At 40.2% G+C, this 25030-nt stretch overlaps 1 protein-coding gene across 4 annotated transcripts in view; it reads right to left on the bottom strand.

Annotated features, from left to right (window-relative positions):
• LOC131043760 (thylakoid lumenal 15.0 kDa protein 2, chloroplastic) overlaps positions 1–25030 on the bottom strand; it is a 99513-nt gene that overhangs the window by 15084 nt on the left and 59399 nt on the right. For 3 of the 4 annotated variants that reach the window (XM_057976999.2, XM_057976998.2, XM_057976997.2), the window contains exon 2: positions 1527–1630. In XM_057976999.2, coding sequence (XP_057832982.2) covers positions 1527–1630 — 104 coding nt within the window. Of the gene's footprint in view, positions 1–1526; positions 1644–25030 lie in introns of all 4 variants that reach the window. The other variant, XM_057977000.2, reaches the window with a different exon arrangement.

The following is a 25030-nucleotide window of genomic DNA, read 5'->3' on the forward strand; positions in this document are numbered from 1 at the left end:
GGGTACAAAGGTGCTGCCCTTGGGTCTATGAGGAGTAGACTTCCCGGGCACCTTACTTTAACAGATATTATACCTTCTATCATGCTGAATGAATATGTAAACCATGGGTTATTGGACAGGTATGACAAGTGGAGGAAAACGGTGATAGGACGCCTCACTAGGTAGGCCACCTCATTGATGGCATGGGCCACATGAGGTCAAGGGGGTTAAGCCGCCCTTGAGCCTAGGATAGAGGGTTTATTGGGCACCACACTTGGTCATCCTATCCTATTCCTATTCTATGACTAAGTTCTTTTAAAATGAATTCATGCTTTACTCAAATAAGTTCTTAGGATCTGTTACAATCATGTATTTTATAATTTTATAATTTCTAACTTGTCTACAGAGCTTCATTCAGAATACCAGGTATCTCTAAATCTCATTCTACTCTATTTAGGGCATAAATTAGGTATCCATTTGTTGAGGACACTACATTGTTATATGGAATCATGAAATTGGAGTTTAATGTTAATACTTATAAGTTTAAATGTTATTGTAACTTCTTACTTTGTAAATGATTATTAATATTATTGTAGGACTTAAACGAGGATTACTTTGAGCCATGTATTACATTTGATAATTTGCATAAAGTTCAAAATAAATTACCTTCTTAGACTTAAGCCGAAATTGTTATTCTAAGACCTAGATCAGGGAGATTCCAAGAAGGAACATTACACTAATAAACATCTAACTTTAGGCCTTCACCAATAATATTCTCAAGGACCTAGGTCAATATCACCTAGGACTGAAGGTCATAAGGATAAATATCATGATGACAGGGATTTAAGACTAAAACCAATCTAATCCTGAATGGGGAGCCTGTCAAGCTCTAGGTCTCGCATAATGGATTTTATGAATTGCCATAATTTAATTCAAACGATGGATTTGGCTTTATTTTATTTTTACATGCCTTGTTTAATGAGCTTATTTAGCTTATATGCATGAAATTTGGGAGATGTCTTAGACACTCTTTTATCATTTGTACCCTAAATGTCGATACGGAGTTTGACCCCATTGACGATGTAGGTGACTTGAAGCCATAACAGCACATCAACTTTAGATCCTGAAGTTAAGCAATAATTACCCTGCCATTGTTCTCAGAATTCCCAAGTAACACAGCTGCAGCAGAAGAATTGCAATTGGATAAGTAACTAAGAATAAAATTCATGTACAATATAAATATAAGCCTTTATTGTTATCTACTCAACCAGGAAAGGTCCTTGCCAAGTTTTCTCCAAAATTCTTATCAAATTTGCATCCTTTATATAAGGAAACATTGTGTAAGCATTTTAAACAGAAACAACCAAGAATATTTGAATAGAATAAGCCGATTTCATACACGATGCTTTAAGGATGTTGTTTTCCATTTATAAATATTAATCTTCCTTGCTAAAGGATTTTTTTATGACTATCAATAACAGAAGGTGAAAGCAACCTGCAGTTGTAAATTGACTCAATCAGAAAGGAGCATGCTAAATGAGGTTCACCTGACTTGGCGACAAATATCCAGCCACATCAATAAGTGGCGTAAATTCCTTAGGAAGCATCTCAGGTTTGTTCACTCCTTCCTTCGCAGTTGCCTTTCCAAGCCCTGACAGAATTAACTAAAAAGTGTACAATCAATTAAATATGTTACAAATTTTGAATAATGAACTTACATGTACTTTGTCAGTGCTACAAATAGAATTGACTTTCAAGTTTTAGTACAAAAATCTGAGAATTAAACTTCTAATAATGAATAGTGCTCCCTGCAATACCACAATTCACCTCTCAAGGTATTTGAATAAATTACTCTACTGAAGACTGCTAGACTATGTAATTAATTGCAGCAAGAGGAAATATTGATAAGTAGGACCTAATATATTATCAGTCCTATAGCATATCATTATTCCAACTGCAAACATGTGCATTCCATATATTTTGCAAACATCTAGCTCAGTGGTGCAAAGTCTTTGTAACTCATTACCATATCCCTTTCAGGTTTAATTTTGTGACAATTTTATGCAGACAAGATGAAGGAAAATAGAAAGATAAATAGTTGAATATGTTAAAGAAACTCATTTTACAAAAAATCAGGGAGGCTTCTAATAATTATATATAATCAACAACCAAGCATTGCAATAATCCATCCAAATCTTACTCCATAGACAAAGACATTTTCGTCACAGGGTGTTTCTCCCCTCTTGACATTTGTATTACTAAACACTACTGATCAGTACCTTCAATGTGAACAAAAAGGTAACTTTGCAGAGAGACAATATTATAACACACGCATGTAATTTTCCTCTATTCAACAACAGCTTTCAAGCTTTCATTCAGCAAGTTTAAACAGTACTCCTAGCTACTACAAGTGGATATCTCCAATAATTCAATTACATCGAGATACAATCGTATAAATGTGAAAATACCAAAATTCTTTATCTAAGATAATAAGAGTTGAATTTCCTTGGAATCATGGCTTATGCTAGTTCCTTTTTAATAGTTTTTACTTCTATTGCCACCACTACTCATTTCTCATTATTGGAGAACATTCAAAATAAAGAATGTCTTAGGTTAGCTTCCTATTAGTGAGCTGAAAGACTCTAGATTGATGGTTGCAAAGGCACTCAAAATGACATTATGGTGTTGGCGTCTAATTGTTATATGCTTCTATTGCTACCACTAATCTTTTCTCGTTATTGGAGGATATCCCAAATAAAGAAATGTGACCAAAAAGTAGAGGACATATGGTTTCACTTTCTTAATTTTGGATGTTCTTTAATAAAGAAAAAAGATTAGAAGTGTCAATAGGAGTAGATAACAAGTAGAAGCCAGCACCATAAAGGCACTTTGAGTGTCTTTGTAAGTGGCAATCAAGAGTTCTTCAGCTCAATTATAGGATGTTCATCCAAGACAATATGAGCAACAAGTTTGTAAAATGTGCATATAGACATTGAACATAATAACCTCAATGGGCATACTTAGAATAAGAAAGACTTATAATCCAATATGGATCTTCAACAAGAATAAAACTTTGGGAAATTATCAAACCAGGATCAATTGAATGTGCATGCTAAGATTTCATCAAACAAATGGAGTGCACAGCCAACATAACATGAGTACACGACCCTTATTTATTTACAGCTCTTGGAGACGATAGCAAGATGATACAATTACAAGCTCCACATTTTTCCATAATACACTGTGCATGCCTCCAATATATAGAATTGAGAGTAAGATTGGATAAATTGTATGGTAGGTGGATAAGATCAGTCATCTTAAAACATCCTAGAAACTACTAGAGATAAAGTTGTTTGGAGAAAACTCCATTAACGTACATGAGACATGTAGCTTATTTGATACCATGAAACTGTTTGTTAAATATTTTGGGAAAAAAGACCATATTGTGTGTATGCATACGTTGTGAAAGAAATTATCAAACCTACCCATTAAGGTTGCATTAATTGCCGATCTCACCTATCAAGGTGTTACTGGCATTTGGTAGCACCATCATTCAGACAAGTAGGCCAGTTCAATGCCTATTATATAAAATGAGTAAGTTGGTACATCTAGCATAGTAGTATTCCATTTAAATGGTATTATAAATGGTATTATAAAAGTATAAATGGAATTCAATTACCCAGGTTTAAAATTAGGAAAAGCTGACATAAACTCAGGAACTTAATGACAATGTACTAGTTATAAAAACTGAGAAAAAAACTGGTTTTGATTTTTCATGTCAAATATAGTGTATATAGATAAAAACAGATGTTCTACAATATAAAATGCTAATTATTAAAATTTGCATAAGACGTATAAAAGTTCTATTTTACTTTCACCTAAGAAGGTTTATGTAAAAAGCATACAGCTGGCCCAAAAACAGTATGTTGTTCTACCATAAAGCATGACCTACTACTTCAAGGGCGGCCCTCTATTCTTAACCTCAACCTATGTAATGGTTAAAAATTCAACTTCTAAAAGAAATCTATTCAAAGTAAAACTTAAAGAAAATTTAAATACCCTAATTCTAATCTTATACCAAAATGTTCAAGCTACCTTTCCTCTGTATTCATTTATCTAAAGTGTAAAAATGAGCCAAATATATGTATATATATAAAAAATCAGAAACCATTTCTTGAAAAATTCAGGATACAGAACAACAAATGCAGCGATCATGATTAGTCCAAGTTAATTGCAGGTTTTTCAAGTCTAACGCTACTATGCACTCTAGTATCCACCATTTCAGACAAGAGAAATGGAAGAGTTCATTATGTTTTTTAGAGGTCCTTATGATCATTAAGAATCCTTCTTCCCTTTTGTACATTGCATGAAGCACTTCTGGCATAGAGTCCTACTTCAACCTCCTTTTGTGGGAGAGGGAAGAAACTGTATTTCTTGTTGTAAGTTAATCCAAAAGTGACTCCATTGAGTTAAGAATGAGCCACCCTCAAATCTTTCCATCAGCCTGTTGTGACCATTTCATAACACCACCCCATCAAAATGGGGGCCCCCTCTATGCTTCAAGCTTTAGAATCTTATAGCGTTTCATCTCTTGCAAAAATTGAGTGACTAGGGTTAATGTGTGGTTACCAATCCAATTAATCAAAACCTAAGGTGGTGAAAGGATGAATAGAGGGTGTCGAGTGAATTCAATTTGAACAAGATAGGCAAGGAAGTTTGAGAGGTAAGTCTCTTGGATGAAAATTCCACTAAGTATAGAAATTTTTTCTTTGCCATCCGAGAGGTCTGATTGCACTCTCATTGAGAAGCAAGTCGCATGGGCAAAAATTTGGCTAAGTATAAGAAAATTTCCTTTGCCCTTGGAGAAGTCCGAACTTTTCTTGATGGACTTCCATTGCCCTCCTAAAACCCCGATCCATCACTTCTATTGCCCTCCCAAAAGTCTGAACCTTCCTTTGAGGGTCAAAAGGTCCGCAATTCTTCTAATTGCTCAATAATTACCAGCACTATGGTTTGAATTTTAAGGGAAATGCTCAATGAAACAACCAAGTACGCCCTTAGTAAATAATATTAATTTTATTTAAAACCTTATCAAGTCAGCCTAGGGATGAAAAGTCACACCTTTCATGAACGCCTATAAATGCCAATTCAAATTAGTCATTTGATCATCAAAAGTAAAGCGAATTATTCCTTAATAAGAAGAGCAGCGACTCTTAAAGTGCAGCAAATTTGATCATAAGTGAAGCGATTTCATTTATACACCTTCAACACTCAGCGAATGTTTAATATCAGTCATTTCCTTTGATTAGGTGTATCGATATAGGGTCAAAATCGTCATAATCAGAGGTATGTTTGATGTGCAGATTGGTGAAAATTGTGTGCAGACCTAATTTATGTTAAAAAAAATTTCATCATTTTATTGAAAATAGACCTTCTCATCATCATGAATTTAGAAGGAAGTTGCAGATAGCATACTGAAGATAAAGAATTAGTGATATTTAAACATTCATTTTCAGATTTGCTTGAGTTCAGGATGGATCTTAGTCAATGTTATAGCCATGTATTATTAGTTCTATAGGCATTGAACCAGTAATTTAGGTTCTCTTCACATCATGGTCTTAACTTAGACAACTCTTTTAGGTGAAGAATGGCAGCACCAAAGACTAGTTTAGCAGGCACACGTCAAGCCCTCATCAAAGAGATTCAAAAGACGAGGTGCTGGAGACTAAGATCACTTCTTCTCGGAGCAATGTGGGAGATACCAATCTTGGAGAGTTTGATGTCAAGAGATTCCGTAGCTCACTATACACAAGCAAGCCTTCAGCAACAGCTAAGAAGATGATCGAAAGTGGAATCATCAAGGCAGACGGCTTTCCTCCCGCCATTCAATGTTATGAATTGATGGTCGAATGCACCAAACACTATGAATCCTGATTCCCATACAAGGACAATAGTGGCACTCGATGAAAGGACACTTGCCTACCTATCAGAAGCAACTATTAGTGAAGCTTTCCACCTACCTGAGCCAAAAGATACGATTTATAGAAGCATGAAAGGAGCTAAGGAATTCTATGATGATGACCCGGAGACATGTTTAGGAATCATCAATAAGTACTAGCTATTGAAGAGTAGACTCGACAAGAGCAAGATGCCTAGCAAACTACATAGAGTGGATTTCAAGGACGATTTCAAAGACTTGATCACCTTACTCAATCAAATCACGGGCACTTCCCAAGCATTCTACTTTGAAAATTGGATGTTCTTCTTCATAGAAACAATCACCCATGGGAAGGATATGATCAATTGGGCAAGGATTATCAACAATAGCTTAGATGTACAACTAAGGAGGCTCATCCGCACTAAGACATTCTACATGAGCTCCTATATCATATATTCTCTTGCTAGAAATTATGAGTATGCCAGATTGATGTATAGAGGTGTAGTTGGAAGAGGACTTGGAGAAATAAGAGCTTGTGAATCACATACACAGTTGTAGCATCCAAGTAAACAACACTATAGAAGAGTCAATGATGCCTTCACCATGCATATCACAAGAACCTTACAAGGCAGAATCCATCAAAGGTTATCACATAAATTGGTCAAACAATTTGGCGCCTGGTTCATTCAGTTCCCAAAGTTTACATATATAAGGATTCAAGGATGCCCTTCCCCTTCCTACATGTTACCACACTATCCAAACGATAAGATAGTGTTACTTGAAGTGGTTAGGCAGTTGGTGGCATATAACAAGGCACAAAGGGATAAACACAGGACTGTCGTTGCTTTTCCTATCTCACTTGGAGATTACATAGAAGTTTGCCCCTCTATGCCAGCAGCTGACAATGCCGAAGAAGAATTGTCACTCTACTCACTCACACCATTTGTTTCTAGAGATAACTTTGATCCTTATGACAACATAAGGTGGGTTGATGGGGGAAAAACACAAAAACATATGGCAATTGGAGGACTAAGAAGGATGCATTCCAAGTTACCCATTGACTTCATTCAGAGATGTAAAGTCTTTAGTGTTGCTGATCAAGTGCAAGATAGTGGCAAATGTCTCCAACCCACCTACGAACAAGAGAAAAACAAGGAAGTAAAAGTCAATTGGATCGAGGTAGAGATCACAGGTTTGAAAGACTTGATGAAGCCAGTCTTGGCCTATACACGCAAATGGGTCGATGTCCAACATCATAAGTTGAAAGAACAGAATGTGCAATTAACATTTGATAATGAAGAAGATGCAAGTGCAAGTGGAAGCGCCACTCGATCAGCTCATCCCAAGGGTTCCAAGAGAAAGGAGAATCATGAAGAAAAAGGATCATCACGTAAAAGGCACAAGTCAAATTCAGGTCATCCTTCTACTAGTACTTCTTCCAGGCATGAAGAAGAGATGAATCCAAATGAAGGCCACAAGAATCAAAGACTTGAAAAGGATTTGAGTCATGAGGTGAATGAATCAATGGAATCAACAATCCAGAATAACAAAAGTGAGGGGCGAGACAAAGGAAAACAATCACAAGATCAAGATGATCCCGCTCCTCACATTCAAGTAAGTGATGAAGATGAAGGAGAAGATAGTGAGTAGACAACTTCCCGTCGTAGAGATGAACAATTGCCCGAAGAAACACAAGTAGGGGAAGGAAGATCCTCTATCTCAAAATGGCTTAAAGAGAGGCTTGCAAAAGAAGTAATAGCAGTGGATGAAGAACCATTGGGTGACTTGGATAGTCTCCTAAACCGGACTCAAGAAATCACTGAAAGGAAGGCAACAAAGATGTCTAAAGTGATTAGGGATGATACAGGTTCTCGAGTAATACAAATCGCCACTCCAATGGTTGATAAATTTGAAGGTGGATATCACAACAAAAGAGTACGATGTAGAAACTATTGATTTGGGTCCACCTACTACTGAGCAAGCCTTGGATGATATGAATGATTCGGTGAAAACAGTCCATGACATGCTTAAGATGGAAGTAGAAAAGAATAGGAAATTGGAGAGAGAAGTGCGTGCATGGAGAAATTACTTCCAACAATTCAAGGAGCCATTGAGACAACATGATCCATCAAGTTACACCACCACTGCTGCTTCCTTAAGAATCAATGGATCATGTGAAGAAAATAAGGAGTTTAGCGCAACTAATGGATGCTTGGATAGACAAATCCTTCAAGAAGGCTAGTAAATTCATAAGAGATATAATGAAGATACTTGATAGAGCTATAAAAGTTCTTGGGGGAACTCAATCTCTCATGGCAGCATTTGATACTTTTGTCTACACTAGGGGCATCACTATCCCTGTCTTGCAAGAAATGAGAAAGACACCTAAGCAAATTTTGGTGAAAGAAGGGATATTAAAAGATGGACACTCGTCGGGTTTTCTACATTGGGGGAGTTTTCTTCACATGAGAAAGGCTGTTTATGAAGATATCAATAATGGGTGCAATCAAGTTGATGAAGCAATCCACCTGATTCATGACAAGATTGTGGAGATAGTACAAATCATTCTCGAAAAGAAGATAGATGCCAAAATGCACATAGATATCAACGAGTTGGAAGAGAGAATAAAAGTCATTTTCCGTAGAACTAATGGGTTGATCACAAAAAAGAAGCTAGATGACATACATACACTCATGGCACTTGTTAGCAAGACAAGGGATTTAGAGCCTGGATGGGATACTACTTTCGTCTCAGCCTTTGAAGAGGTTATCTATCTAGAAGAGCAATTGAAAAATCTGCCAGCAGCTCCAACAACTGAAATCAAATGCATGACGACCAAGTTCATTGAATTTGCCAGAAGAGAGCTAGAAAAGGGGAACAAAATTCTAGATGACAACTTGCTGTGATCCTATGTGGCTATTCATTTTCTTGTTGGAGGATTACCCTCATTATTTGTGCCGACTGGATGTCATATTTCCATTGGCTGATATTTTTGATAATGTTTATCTGGATAGGTTTTGATTGTATCAAACCCTAATTAGGATTTAGGTAGTTAAATCATGGCCCATGATCTTCACTCAATCTTGGCCATTCCTCATGTCTGGGAGCACTATATCTCATTCATTTTCATTTGTAAGAGATTAGAGGAGAGACTTGAAGAATTGTTGCTATTTTTGCTATTAGATTAATAAAGACATTGAATTGTGGTGTTTTCTATTCAATCCTTGAAGCATTTGCATGATTATTCATCTTCTCAAATCAAGCTTTAAAATTAGTTTAAGTATTTAAGTTGAATGATAGAATGTTGTGTATGATGCATGGTGAAACTCCTAATCCATACCACTAGCATTTTGTTGATTGCAAATTTTCCTTGTGTGGTCAACTGGAATCCTTGAATGTACTTAAGTTCAATTGTTATTCAATCATTGATAATGCATTTGATTAATGGTGTCTATGCTTGGTAATAATTTGAAAATTCGCTTAATATCCTTAGAAGATTGCATTAGCCTTTGTGGAGTTGTTCTTGCATGTCCAAGCAAAGACTAGTAGAGTTCCACTAGAAGTCATCCTTCATCCTTGCATCCCTAGGCATAGTTTAGCATTCCTCAGTCCTCATCTTTTGCATTTTCTTTATCAAATAATTAGAAGTAGTAGTAAGTAAGAGAGCTCCACTGCATATCATTCGAAAAGCATTCCTTGAAAGTTAGACATCCCTCTCTTACGAAGTACGTAAGGCCCCTTGGATTAACAGCAATCACAATGACCAATTGTGTTTATCCACAAGTCGAGACCCAACTATAGAAACCTTGGAGTCTTCAAAAAGATCACACAGTTGAGCATTTGGGAAGATTTTGCTCAAGAGAGGATAAGATACTTTTGATATCTTATTCTGTGTTCGATTGTGCCTAAAAAAACATCAACACAGCCCTCTACTGGCAAGAATTTATTAGGCCCGTTCTGACCCAACTAATACTACAATCCCTTTGCAATATATTACACCACAAATGTTAAATGAATGGGTGCTAGCTAGGCATACTAGTATTCCATATAGATCACCAAAAATACAAATTGTGATGCTACCATAGGCCCAAGATGTTCATTACATTATCATTCTATCAATAAAATCCCTTTAGGCACTCCTCTAGAATCAAGGTTCAAACACTAAGAGAGCACATGAGGATGAGAATTAGCAAATCAATCTCCCAATAAAGAGAGGTCAGACTCTACTAATAGACTTTTTATACTTTCTTCCATGTGATATAGGAGCTACTCAACTTAAAACCAACGGCTCACCTACAACTAAAAAGAGTTTCTCCCACTAAGGACAGGAGCATCCTTTCCCATAAAAAAGATCAAGAAAGAGAGAAATATTAATGCCTTCAACTGACTAGATTCCCTTGCAGTGCTAGTCTTTCTCATTTGAAAGTTGAAAATTACATCACCAAAAAGAAAGAAATATTAATGTCTATAAATGACCCAAGAAGATCATTGGAACTGCTGCTACAACTTGCTGCAAAAAATAATACTAGGCTAAAGAAAAATCCTAAATGCCAGACAAAGTGGCTAAGAACTTAAACACAAACCAATTAAAGCACGACTAGTAGAGGTAATCACAAAGAGTATACCCTAAGGAATACAACTACAAATGATAATATCATGCAAGGGGATGAACCCCCAAAGGGAAACAAGGAGCAATTGAAGAACAAAGTTGAAGACCAAGGTTAGCACTTGTTATTTACAATTCATATTCACACTAGATCCTACATACTCACACTCGTTGTGTTGCCGGGAATAATCATTATGTTATGTTGTTATATTATGTTTATGTTGTCGTCGGTAATAATGAGTTACGGCGGTCAGTTAGTTAGCCGACGGGTAGGTAGTTGGAGTCGCGACGGTTGTGTCGCACCCCTTCGGGTATTATATATTGTGTACCTTTTCTTCGAAAGGATCATGATAGTCGTGTAAAATGTAATGTTATAAGCACTTGATGTACATGGACTGTTGAATTAATATAGAGACTGGTTATTTAATGTATTTCCATTATGTTCTGTGCATTTACTTTCTGCATTTAACCGTTTACCCGAGAGGGCAAACATTTGGCGCCGTTGCCTAGATGTACTTGGGAACGGAAGACACGGATGGCGCACAGACACAATGGGCCTACCCGTTGGTGAGGCGGAGGCAGAAATCCCACCAATTGTCGTGTGGACAGCGCTGGAGGTTAGCCCGGCAGTAAACCGGTTGATGAACCACCTCCCCCGATCGCTTGCATAGGCATCGCTGGCACAACAGGCCCGCCTGGAGGAGATTGCCCAGGAAGAGCGACGACAACAAATCCTGCAACGCTACGAAGAGAACAGTCGACGGGAAACAGAACGAGATGGCGCCAGGCTAGGAGGAAATTGAACCTTGTAATAATCCCGACACACTGCTGATATAAATTGTGGCCGAAAGGCAAAATAAAAATAAAAATAATAAAAGTTTTTTTGTGTACATGGCGTGTGTTTTCTATGTATGGAAGTGACTTATGCCCAATAGACTAAATAAGGACAAAAATAAAAAGATACAGAGTGACGAATGGGAAGTGGCACAAACCGCATTGAATCTCAAACAGCAGATAGAACGAAGGCGTAGGCTAAGGCAGCTTGCCGAGGGACGACCGGCCAAGGGGTTGCCCGAAGGGAACCCAGAAGGTGTCACGGAGGTTGCGGAGGCAGAGATAGACAGAGAGAACTACACTGTCTACACTGTTGCAGGGCTGCCAGAAGGAGTCACGGAGGGTGCCGAAGGAGAACTCTACAGTTCACCAGAATACCACCATAGGGTAAGAAGCCGCGAAGAGTTGGTGGAACAAACAAGGCGAAGTCTAAACCTGATCGACGCTACCAGAGACTTGCAAAAGAATTTGTCCATTTCAGAGGACAACCGAAGGGAGACAACGGAAGGTGACGGTACGACCGAAGGTACCGAGGGAGCACAAGGGTATCGTACGGGAGGCAATTTGTTTGGTTCGGTGTCAGCAACTTTGTCTGGAGGATCCACGAGTGGAGGTTCAGTTGCAAGAGGCCGAGGATCGCCAGGTACAAGCACACAAGGAATTAGAGGAGCGAGACCCAGCGGTGGGATGGCGAGTAAACAAAAATTGCCAAAGTTCACAGGGGAGGGCAAGGAAGACCCCTTACGGCACTGCCGTACATGTGAAACCATTTGGTCCACCAACGAAGTAACAGACCAGGATGACTGGGTACAGCAGTTCCCAGCCACGTTACGAGGAGTTGCCATAGATTGGTACTCCGATGTGGACAAGCAAAAAGTGGCCACGTGGGCCAATCTACAGAAGGAATTCACGGGGGAGTTTCGGTTGCTCCGTGATGACAATGAAATTGTAACGGAGATATACAGTACCAAACAAGGTACCAGGGAGACAGTACGGGCATACAGTCGGAGGCTGAAAGAACTCTTGGGTAAAATGGAAAGCCAACCCGCAGATGGATTGAAGAAACGATGGTTCGTTGAAGGGTTGAAATCCTCCCTACGGAGGAAGATGAAAATTGTACCCCCGACGTCATATGACGACGCTTATAATAGGGCGATGGACCTGGAGAGCGAACACAAAACATCAAAGAAGAAGAAAAGTAATAAATCCTCATCCGAGGATGATGACTCTTCACAGGAAAGCAGCAGCGACGACGAGGCTGGCAAACGGGTGCAAGCGCTCCAAAAAGACATGGAGCTAATGAGAAAAGAATTCAAAATAATGAGAAGCATGGGTCGAAACGAAGGGGACATATGGTGCACTGAGTGCAAAGAGGAAGGGCACACAAAGGGTACTTGCCAAAAGAAGGCATTATGCGAGATTTGCCAAGTGATGGGACACTCCACCAAGGAGTGCCCATACAACATGAAAACCCGAAGTACGCAAATGAACCAAGTCCTGTTCACGGAGCAGGCCACAACATTTGCACCAGCGGGTACCGGCCAACATACTAACACAACGGCATCATCTGGAGGATACCGGGACAACAGACGCGGCGGCGGAAGGAATAGCAACAATAACAATAACGGAAGCCGTATCCAGTATGACGCCAAGGGCCGGCTAATTATCCAATGTAGGGCCTGTAATCAATGGGGGCACTTCGCCCGTGATTGCACGAAGGAAGCCACCCCTCAGCACCTCTGCCGTTGGTGTGGGCCAGGCGACCATGAGGACGCAAATTGCCTGCAGGCAAGGGTTAATCTCCTCAACATTGAGAAGGCTAAGAAGACTGGTGAGAAAGAAGTACTGGCGATCACCCGCGCCCAGACGAAAAAAGCCACTTATCCCGACCCCTGTACGGAGAAGGAGAGATTACGAGAGGCAAAGGCCAATATTAAGCGTGAGATGACGACCGAACGACGGGACAACGAGGTGGCGAGTACATCATCCTGTACGGAAGCGGAAAATAACATCATTGGGCAAATCTTGCAGATAGAGGTGCCGATAAAGGTAAAATACCTTCTAGACTCTATGCCACAATTGAGGACTGCCATCCTCACCAATATGCAAAGCACCGCATCATCGAGTGCACCACAGGTACGGGTTCCCGCCACCGCATCGTCGAGTGCACCACAGGTAGGGGTTCCCGCCACCGCTTCGAAGAGTACACCACAGGTGGAGGTTTCCGTCAGCGTAGCCTTGAGCAGTGGTAGACACCCAGCTATGGTAGAAATGGGTATCCGTGGGACCATTCTGAAGGACACCATTGTGGACGGGGGATCTGGGGTGAATGTACTACCAGAAGAAACATGGAAGCGGCTGGGGAAACCCACCCTGTGGCCACCCACATTCAACTTGGTGGGAGCGGACCAACACGGCATTAAGCCACTCGGCCTGTTGATGGCCCAGCAAGTGACGATTGGTACGCAACCATTCTTGTTAGATTTCGTGGTTATTCCCTCGAAGAAGAAAGGCTATGACGCCATCCTGGGGAGAGCGTGGTTGATCAATGCAAGGGTAAACCACAACTGGAAGAAAAATACACTTTCCATGGAGAAGGGAGGGCGGAAATATACCATTGACCTACACACCCAAGATGTTGGCGAAGAGCTCGCCTCTTCCGACTCGGACTCAGAGGACTCTAATAAAGGGGAAGGGGGTCCCAATGAAAGCAAGGGCAAGAACGCGATGGAGCCGAACAATGAAGGGGTGCTTGAATTGGAGGGATGTTCTGAAGATGAGGTATGCTCACTTAACGGGCTCTTCCACTGGCAAATGGAGGATTACGAAATGTTCCAAAGCTACAGGCTTGAAGTAGAGGAACCAGAGCAACGAACAGAGGTGTACCTGCCGGAATACAAAGAATATTGGAAGGGAGACACCCCAAACCCTGGCGACGTAGATAATCCGAAGAGTGTTGGCCACGATTGGAACCCTGTATGGAAGACCGCAGTCTTCAAAATCTTTATTATCCTTCTTCTTCTTATTATGTACGGGAAGGAGACCGTGGTCCTTGTAGAATTTGTGGTTCCAGGTCTCCTGATGGCCATTGAAAATAGACTTGCCACCAACGGGCCCAAATTGAAACCCTACCACGCGAAGCGCGCAGGGGACCCGAGAGGCCGGACGGACACCCGAGAGCTCGAAGGGGGACCCGAGAGGATGGAAGGGGACCTAAGAGGCCGGGCAAGCGACTCGAGAGGCACGGGACAAAAGCAGGAGACTTTTGGGTGAGGAAAACCGAGAAGGATGAAGAGCGATCCCAGAGACAGGGTACTCGAGCCGAAGACTCTCTAGACAACTTTAAAAAAAAAAAAGTGAAAAAAAACACCACCGTACGGGGCCGTACGGCAGATGACCGTACAGTTGGAAGAAAGAAAGAAAGAAACGTACGGTCGTATGACAGGCGACTGTACGATCAAAAATTTATTTTAAAAAAAAATTTTGAAAAAAATCGCACGGTCGTACGACAGTGACCGTACGGTCAAAAAAAAGGGAAAATGGCCACCGTACGGTGGGACCAAGGTGACACCACCGTGCGGTGGAACCACCGACGGTGACACCACCGTGCGGTGGAACCACCGACGGTGACACCATCGTGCGGCAGTCACACCGTGCGGTGGGAGCCACCGAAGGTTGTTGCCGAGACATGAACCCACCACCGCACACCGCACAGCCCGACTACCGCACGACACCGAACACCACCGCACAGCAAGGGATAAAGGAGGAGGAAGACGCACCGCACGGCCCGATCAACACGCACAGCAAGGGTTACGCACACCAACGCGCAGCAGCCGCAAAAGGAAAAAGAAAAAAAGAGACCAAGCCCGCACAATCCACACAGCCACGTAAGGGCAAAACGACCGCCACAGGTAGACCAAGCAGTCGCACGATTGGAGGTGCCAGTGCTGTTGTTGACCGGAGGTGTGTCCGTACGATAAGAAGGGTGTCGACCGCACGGGAAGGTGGCTGCACGATCGGAGGTGCCAATGTTGTTGTTGACCGTACAAGGAGGTTGTATGGCCGGGGTGCCATCGGGGACATTACAGTGCCAAAAAAAAAAAAAAAAAGAAACGACGACGACCAGATTTAAAATGATTCGCTGGAGTTTGAAGCCAGGACACTGGAAATTCAGAGTGGAAAAGAAGGGTTTTTGACATCATAAAATATCACAGAAATGATGCGCGCCATGGACTTTTGTATGGTTCTGAGCGTTGTAAATTGGTGTTGGCGGCGGGGGCGCTGCCCCTCGACCCCGCCCTGTACTGCGACCTGGGGCGCTGCCCCAGGACCCCGCGAGGGGCGCTGCCCCTCGACCCCGTTGGGGGCGTTGCCCCCAAACCCCCAGTTTATTTTTGAGCTACAGAAGGCCACGGGAAGTGTTGTGGTTGTCCGTATTGTGAGAAAGAAGCCTGCAGCTAAGCATTGGCGGGGAAGCCATAAGCCGTAGAGGGAGACGGATTTGGAGGTTGGGAACAAACAGAGTTTGAGGGAAGGCATTGCAGGTCCGCGCAGTTGTATGACACCAGGGAGTTATTCAGTTCAGTTTTTAGCCTTTGGGGAGTGTGATGGAGGATTTGAGGTGTCTCCTAGCATTTGTGCCAGCGGATTGTGGCCACCTCCAGGCATGACTGGTACGCTTTGAGGAACTCGGAGTATGTCTCGACTGGACGTGAGGTTGCCTTGGTGGATGCACAGAGGGCTCGGGAGGAGCTGACCACCAGGTTGGAGGCAATAGTCGCGTGAGACTTAGTTCAGTGTACCCAGGAGTTGGATGCCGGGAGAGCAGCACGGGTGGCTATCGAGGACAAATTGGCTAGGGAGATAGTATCATTTGAGTAGCAGTTGGTGCAAGCTGAGACTGAAAAACGTGTTTTGCAGCCAAGTTTGGGTTAGGCACAGGAGGACTGTGATGGCAAAGGAAGCAATATTGGTGAAATCCGCACTTGAGCATCGGATGGTAGCAAAAAAGGGTTTTCAAGCGAGGACGCAGCAAGTGTATAAGATCCGGGCCCGACTGGCGTCAGTAGTTCTTGCCGTTCATCTCTATTTTGTATTAAGTCGTCGGAGTCGACTTCTTTTCTTGGGGGGGATGATGTTGTCGAGAATAATCATTATGTTATGTTGTTATATTATGTTTATGTTGTCGTCGGTAATAATGAGTTACGGCGGTCAGTTAGTTAGCCGACGGGTAGGTAGTTGGAGTCGCGACGGTTGTGTCGCACCCCTTCGGGTATTATACATTGTGTACCTTTTCTTCGAAAGGATCATGATAGTCGTGTAAAATGTAATGTTATAAGCACTTGATGTACATGGATTGTTGAATTAATATAGAGACTGGTTATTTAATGTATTTCCATTATGTTCTATGCATTTAACCGTTTACCCGAGAGGGCAAACACGTTGTACAAAACATGTCACATAAATAGCATAATATAAAGAGTAGTCTTTATTATTACTACAAGGTGTATGATACAATTCTCAAAAATATCACATGGGATATGTTGATGTGTTTTTTTACACACATGCTAACACAGAATAAAATACCAAGGTATCTTATCCTCTCTTGAACAAAATCTTTTGGATGCTAAAGATTTGCTTAAGGTTCATCCAAGAAAGACTCCAAGGTTCCGAATGTAGGATCTCTACGTGTAGATAAGCCTAGTTGGTCATTGTAAATACTGTTTCATCAAAGGGCATTTATGATTCGAAAAGACTCAACAATTGATTAGCAGATGGTATGCAGTAAGGATTTTCCCTAATACTACTAAATGATTTTCAAAAAGGGGGCAAAAGGTGAGGGTTTAGAGGGAATCCTAAACTACTCTAGCATGAATGGAAGAAGAAACAATACAAGTGATACTCAACTAGTTATAGCATCCCCATACACGAACAACTTTGCTAGAACTAATGCAATCTTCTAGGGATGTTTTAAGGTTTTCAAATCACTATCAACCATAGACACCATCAATTGAATGCATATCAAGGGTTAAACAATGACCGAGCTTAAAGACTTCAAAATGCTCCAGTTGACCACACAAGGCTCACTTACAATCAGCAAGAAAGCTAGTGGTATGGATAACGAGCTTCACAATGCATCAAATACAACATTACACCATGAGATCTAATACTAAAATTATTATCAAAAGATTAGCTTAAGAAGATAGAAGAGCCATGTAATGAGCTTCAAGGATTGAGTAAAACACCATAATTTCAATGTTTCATTAATCCAATGACCAAATAACAACAATTCTTCAAGTCGAACTCTTGCTATTATTGCTCTCTCACTATTCACTATTACTATCAATTGTTAACTATTAACTGCTCTCTATTCTCTTTATTAACCCTTTACAAATGAAATGAGTGGAGCTTATATAGAGCTTCCAAATACAATGAAGGGCCAAGATCGAATGGAGATCAAGAGCCAAGATCTTGCCATCTAAACCCTAATTAGGGTTTTACATAAATGAAAACCTTAATTGGATAATCATTATCATGAATCAACCAATGAGAAAATAACACATGTTGACACGGAAATTGAGGAAGCATCCTCCAATAGGAATGTGACATGCCGAATGAAATCATAACAAACTTTCTTCTAGAATCTTATTTCCTTTCTCTTTCTCCTTCCTGGCATATTCGATGAATCTGGACGTCATGCTCTCAATTTCAGAAATAGGAGTCTCAGGTAGATTCTTCATACGCTCCTCTAGGTGAATCACTTCATCAAAGGCTGTAAGAAGTGAGACCTCCCATCCATGCTCAAGTTCTTTTGTTTTATCAATATGAAACATAGTGGTATGCATAAGATCCAACTGTCTTTCTGTGATCGGTCCATCTTCTCCTTGAAAGATAAACTTTATCCTTTTTTCTAATTCTTGAATATCCACATCTGCTTCAATTTCCATTCTTTTGTCAAGAATGATACACATTACCTCAATGATCTTATCATGAATAGGATGGACGGCATCTTCCACTTGGTTACATCTATTACTCGCATCCTCAAAAAGGAGTTTCTTTATTTGAAGCAAGGTTGACCACTGTAAAAGATTAGGAGTTGATTCCTTCCTAATTATCCCTTCTTGTGCCAGCACCTATCGAGGTGTCTTCCTTATTGTTTGCAAAACAGGAATGGTGACGTCCTTAGCATGGACGAAGGCATCAACTGTCATCATAAGGCTATGAATTATCTCAAGAACTCAAATGGCTCTTCCAAGTATTTTCATCATATCCCTTACAAACTCATTAGTTGTTGTGAAAGATTTGTTGATCCAAGCCTCTAGAAGTTGTGCTGAATTTCTCATTTTCTCCATGTGATCAACTGACTCGATAGAAAGCAAAGGAGGTGGTGTGGTTGCCGGACTTTGATGTCTCAAAGGCTGTTGAAACTGCTGAATATAGCTCCTCCATGCACGTACCTCTTTCTCCAATCTTTTGTTCTTTTCTATTTTGGCTTTTAGCTCCTCATTTACTGCCTTTACAGATTCAGTGGCTTCCTCCATGGCTTGCTCGGAAGTGAGTGGACCCAAGTCGAATGTCTCCAAATCATATTCCTCTACCAAGATCTCATCTTCATACTTATCTGCAGTGGGAGTGGCAATCTCTATCCTTCTAGAACCTGTATCATCCCTTATTATCTTAGACATTTTTTAAGCTTTCCTTTTCTCAGTGATCTCTTGAGATCCATTTAAAAGACTATCTATATCGAATGCTTGTTCTTCTTCTTCTTCTATCACTTGTTTGGTAATCCTTTCCTTAAGCCATTCGGGGATGGAGGATCTTCCTTCTCTTACTTGTACTTCTTTAGGTGGAGTTTCATTTCTAGGAGGAGAAGTTACTTCATTATTATCCTCTTGTTCTTCATCATCACAAATCTGAATATGAAAGGCTAAGTGTGATGAATCTTGAGACCTTCTTCCTTGTTCTTGCTTGTCATTCCTGTCATTCTGTATTGTTGACTCTATTGATTCATCCACTTCGTGGACTACATCTTCATTTCTTCTTTGACCTTCACCTTGATCTTCTTTCTCATGTCTAGAAGAAACGCTAGCAGTTTGATCAAGATTTTGTCTTTTGCTTCTTCTTGGAAGTTTCCTTCTTTCCTTGTTCATTCTTTCTCTTTGATCCTTTTGAGTGTGAAGTATTTTCACTCACACTTATCCTTTCATCTTCCTCTATTCTTGTCTCTAAGTTGAAAGTCTTAGTCACATCTTGCTCCTTCAACTTCTGATGTTGAATATCTACCCATCTTCGTGTGCAAGCTAAAACAAGATCCATCAATTCCCTCAAATCCGTGACTTCCTATTCATCCCAATTGATCTTTATTCCTTTGTCGGCTTTCTCATAGGTAGATTGGATGTATCGACCACTATCTTGCGCTTGGTCGGCCACTCTATATATCTTGCATTTTCTGATTAGATCAAGAGACATCCGAGAGTGCATCCTCTTTCTTATCTCAAAATCATCATGCGCATTCATCCAAAAGTCTTCAACTTGAGACACATGCCCATACTTCCTTCCAGCCATCTCTTTAACATTACCATGGGGATCAAAATTTTCTCTAGAAGCAAATGATGTAGATAAATAGAGAGATAGTTCTGGCTCGGCACTTTCAGCTGCCTGAAGTGAAGGACAAACTTCTATTGAATTTCCAAGTGAAATGGAATTAGTGATGACAGCTCCATGTTTGTACCTTAAGGATTTAGTACATGCTAACAATTGCCTTGTCACCTCAAGAAATACTACTCTATCCATAGGATATCGTGGCAACATAAGGGGAGGAGAAGGACATCCTTGGATTCTTATATATGTGAACTTGGGAAACTGAATAAACCATGCCCCATATTGCTTGATTAGATCTTGTGCATCCTGAGACAACCTTTGATGAATTCCTCCTTGTAAGGTCTTGGTGATATGCATCGTGAAAGTATCATTGACCAATCTATAATGTTGTTTAGGTGGATGATGCAATATCTCATAAGAATCACAAACCCTTATCTCTCCAGGCCCTCTCCCAACTCAGCCTCTATGTGGTAGCCCTGCATATTCATAGCTCCTTGCTAAAGAATATATGATATACGAGCTCATGTGAAATGACTTAGTTGGAATCAACCTTCTCAACTATACATCCAGGCAATTACTAATGATCCTTGCCCAATTAATCATTCCCTTTCCTTGAATAATGAATTGAAAGAAAAAGAACATCCACTTGTCAAAGCAAAAGGCTTGAGGAGCTCCCACAACTCGACCAAGCAAAGTGATCAAATCTCTGAATTCTTCTTGAAAATCCATGCGATGTGGCCCACTGGGAATCTTGTTAAGGTGAGGTCTACTCTTTTGCAACCAGTCCCTATTGATGACTGATAGGCATGTGTCAGGATCATCTTCATAAATTGACTTGGCTCCTTCTAGACTCCTATAGATCATTTCTCTATGTTCTGGTATATGGAAGGCTTCACTTATGGCTCTCTCTTATAGGTAGGCAAGAACAGTTCCATCTTCCGCCACGATCGTCCTTGAGTGTGAATCATAATGCTTGGCACACTCGATCATCAACTCATGACATCGAACTGCAGGAGGGAAACCGGCTGCCTTGATGATGCCGCTCTCTATTATCCTATTAGCTAAAGGTGATGGTTTGCCAATGTATGGTGCCTCACGAAACTTCTTCACGTCGAAATTGCCAAGGTTTGTGTCTCCAATGTTGCTCCATCGAGATGTGATCTTGGTCTCCAAATCATCACTCTTTTGGTCTTCTTTGATAAGAGCTTGCCTTGATGATGATCCACTGGCCTTAGGTGCTGCCATGATTTACCTATAAGAGGTGATCAAGTTAGTATTTTGATTAATACATTGAGGCTTATCTTACTTGAATATGAATTGAAACCTGCACCTAAAATATAGAATCAATTGCTGATATGCACCCTATCTTTGAATGAATTCCGAGTTTCTTGCTTTTAATCAGATCCTAATTTTGACTTTAAAATGCAGTCCTTACTTGTGATTTGATGAATGTGAACCAAGGACTAACACTAACTAATGAGTGCAATTTTGATGGCTAAAGATAAATCTGGACTGATTAAGGATGAATTCACTATATGACAGTCCTCCTTGCTAGATAAACGATGAACTTCTTCCTTCAATTTGCTAAACTTCAACTTTGCTGCTGTGTCTTCCTTGACAAATTCCCTCTGCTGATGACTTATTTCGTTGTCTTGAATTCGAAGTTTGCTGACTGCTAGAAAAATTTGCTCAATCTGCTGACCAAAAATCACTGATGGTAGAAGACAAATGCTTTGATTGATTTTAAAAGGATCTTGATAATGTCCTTATATATGCGATATACCCCTTGAAACACTTAGGCCGACTTATTAAAAACAAAAGAATATGAATTAATTTTTTACAATGACCGACTTTTATTTCAAGTTTTATTGAAAATCGAAATTTTGAATAGATTCTTTTTTGGCGCCAAATATTTGTTTCATGCGAATTTGCTTGGAATTTGATCAAGGGGCATGCATTTCGATTAAGTCTTGATTTTCGCTCCATGTCCTCTTCAAGGACAGGCCCTATATGTGATCAAGTTTGCTCTTGGTCCTCTTGAGGGACAGGACCTATAGGGTATAATTCGCTCTTTGTCCTTCCGAAGGACAAGACCTATGTGAAATTCGCTTGGTGACCAGTCTCTTGAAAATTGCATTTTATCAATTCGCTTCATATGTTTGATGATCAAACTTAAGGCAAAGGCTTCGCTCAATGTCCTCTTCAAGGACAAGCCCTATATGTTATTCGTTGATTATCCATGATGAAGGCGAGGCTCTTAATGACTATTTCACTCTATGACCGCCTCAGGGACAGGCCCTATAATCACAATTTGCTCCATGTTCTCTTCAAGGACGGAACCTATAAACTCACTTTGGTTAGCCCTTTGAAAAATGCATTCTTATCAATCCGCTCTATGTCCTCTCCAAGGACAAGTCTTATAATCAATTTCGCTCTGAGGCAAGTTCAAAATGCATTTCTCTCTGTGTCCAGCCCAAGGACAGGACCTAAAGTATGGGTTTCGCTCTCAAATCTTGCTAAGGATAGGACCTATAATTTGAATTTGCACACTAAAGAAGACAAGTCCAAAGTGGAGAAGCTCGCTCATCGTCCTTCTCAAGGACAGGATTTATATCCTATTTTCACTCAAAGACATTTTCAAGGACAAGAGGTGAATTTGCTCAGAGACCGGCCTAAGGACAGGACCTATAAACAATTTTTGCTCTTAGACCTTCGGAGGGACAAGACCTAAAAGAAAAGATTTAACAACTTACCTTATGACCTTTACCAAGACATGACTCGAAACTTACCACTCCATCGATTTGAAAGAAACATCAATTCCGCCTTCTAAGAACACCTCAATAAGAAATTCGCTCTGAGACCTTCGGAGGGACGAGACCTAAAAGATAAACTTCTGAGCAATGACGACTCCTAACTTAGCCTTATCCGATTTATGCTAACCCCATAAACCCACGCATTTCATCTTGAAAGCAGAGAGAGGCAACAAAAGACAAAAACCAAACCAAAAAAAGAGAGGGGTCCCCATTTTGATGGGGCGATGTGTGATATGGTCACAACAGGATACAACTATATCTCCCTCATAATTTACACGGTGCCATCTACAATGATCAACTGCACATGGCACATATATCTCTATATCCTAAAGCAAGGGAGCACTTAAACACCACCTCCCATTAAAATTCCCTATTAACAAAAGCAATAGATAAACCATTCATCCTCATAGTCAATGCTCTCTTTATATAATGATTTGATATTTTTGCATGTAAACAACTTAGGTACTTATTCAGATATGGATATGTTTGTTTTTATACTTCCAACACTTCAAGCCAACATTGATTCAAAATGTTCCCTAAAGAGAGTTCTCGAAAGAGACTTAGAACGTTGAACTAAAAATCCAAAAACAAGTTCATCCAAATAAGTTCCTTAAATGATCATTTTATAATATCTTATAACAATTCTTATTATAGCCTACTACACCTACCCACTTTTAGGGTAAGTCTTAATTCTTAATAATAACAAAGGGAGAATCTAGATGATCATTGAAAGCTACCTCTGCAACCTTTAGACTCTTGTATTCTAGATATTTAAATTCCTCTCCAATATTGATCCATTTTTTGTATGCATGGGAGATGAAGTGCCACGATCAAGCTAAAAGACTACACTACCAAGAAGGATGCTTGTCTATGGATTCTACGTCAATGCCCACGGGTCTGCACTCAGCCATAAAAATATACATCTCACTAATAGAAACTGCTAGTCTCAAAGACTTGCGCCATGGCAATGATAAAATCTGCACCAACAAAGAAATGGATTGGGCTAAGGAAAGACTCACTTCATTACCATTGAACATGCCCATGCCAAGCTACAATCTCACAGTCCAATGACCACACCTTGTGTTGAGGATTCACACCAGAATAAAGGTCACACCAACTTATACTCCCATTAAGCCATAAAATAGCAACCAATATGAATAGACTTCCAAGCCAAGAATGAAACTTATTCAACCCAAAATGATAACCAAAATAATCTGCTATATATTCCAATACTCTTGCAATTTTTTCTCTAGAAGATACTTCACAAAATTGATTATCACAACTGTAGAAATATTGTGAAATACCTAAGTGATTATTCCAACTCTAGCTAGGGTAGATAGTTTCACTACCAAAACCAGCAATCCCTTAGGCTTTTCATCCTAGGGCTACAAGCTCCAAGAAGCTCTCCAAATCAATATCGGAAACAACCAAGCATATGAGGCCCAAGCTACTCTTTAATAACCATCGAAAAAGCTTCTAAACACCTTTTAGTATTTTTTAAACTTTAATTTGGGCTGAGGGGCATAATAAAGTGACTTATTAAAATCTCACTTAAATAACCATTAAAGTCACTTAATGAGCTTTATTAAATTAATTAAATAATATTACCCTTATAATTCACTTTTGAGAGATAATATTAAATAATTAAAATAATTATTCCCTTTATCCCAACTATAGCCTACAAGAATTAAATAGGTTAATAAGTCCTTTGGGAGCAACTATGGAAAAGGGGACATTATAGTCCTCCCTTCTCGAAATTGCTTGCCCTCAAGCAATTGCAAATTAGGATGCTATAGAATCTAATCTCCTTCCCAAGTGGCATCCTCCTTGGGCAAGTTCCTCCATCTGATAAGATATACTTAATTGTCCTACTCCTCAATTTCCTCTCCCTAACATCCAGAATCTCATCAAGTTCCAAAATCCAGCCAGCCTTTTTCATCTAGCAGTGGTAGCTCTATTGAAGATATGATCTACTGCCCTAGTGCCTTCTTGAGGCACGAAACATGAAATACATTATGGATCTTTCTATTCTCTCACAGCTCGAGTTTGTAAGCCTCTTCCCCTAATCTCCTGATTATCCTATAGGGACCATAGAATTGGGGTTTTAGTTTTTATGCACCACTTTTCTTCAATGAAGGCTACGTATATGGCTTCAATCGCAAGAACACCAAGTCTCCAACTTTAAAGCTATGCTCAATCCTAAGCCTATTTGCACAAAACTTCTATTGGTTTTGAGCATTCAATAAATTATCCTTAAGA

The sequence above is a fragment of the Cryptomeria japonica genome, chromosome 8 (genome assembly GCF_030272615.1).
Source record: "Cryptomeria japonica chromosome 8, Sugi_1.0, whole genome shotgun sequence".
In the NCBI taxonomy this organism is placed as follows: domain Eukaryota; kingdom Viridiplantae; phylum Streptophyta; class Pinopsida; order Cupressales; family Cupressaceae; genus Cryptomeria; species Cryptomeria japonica.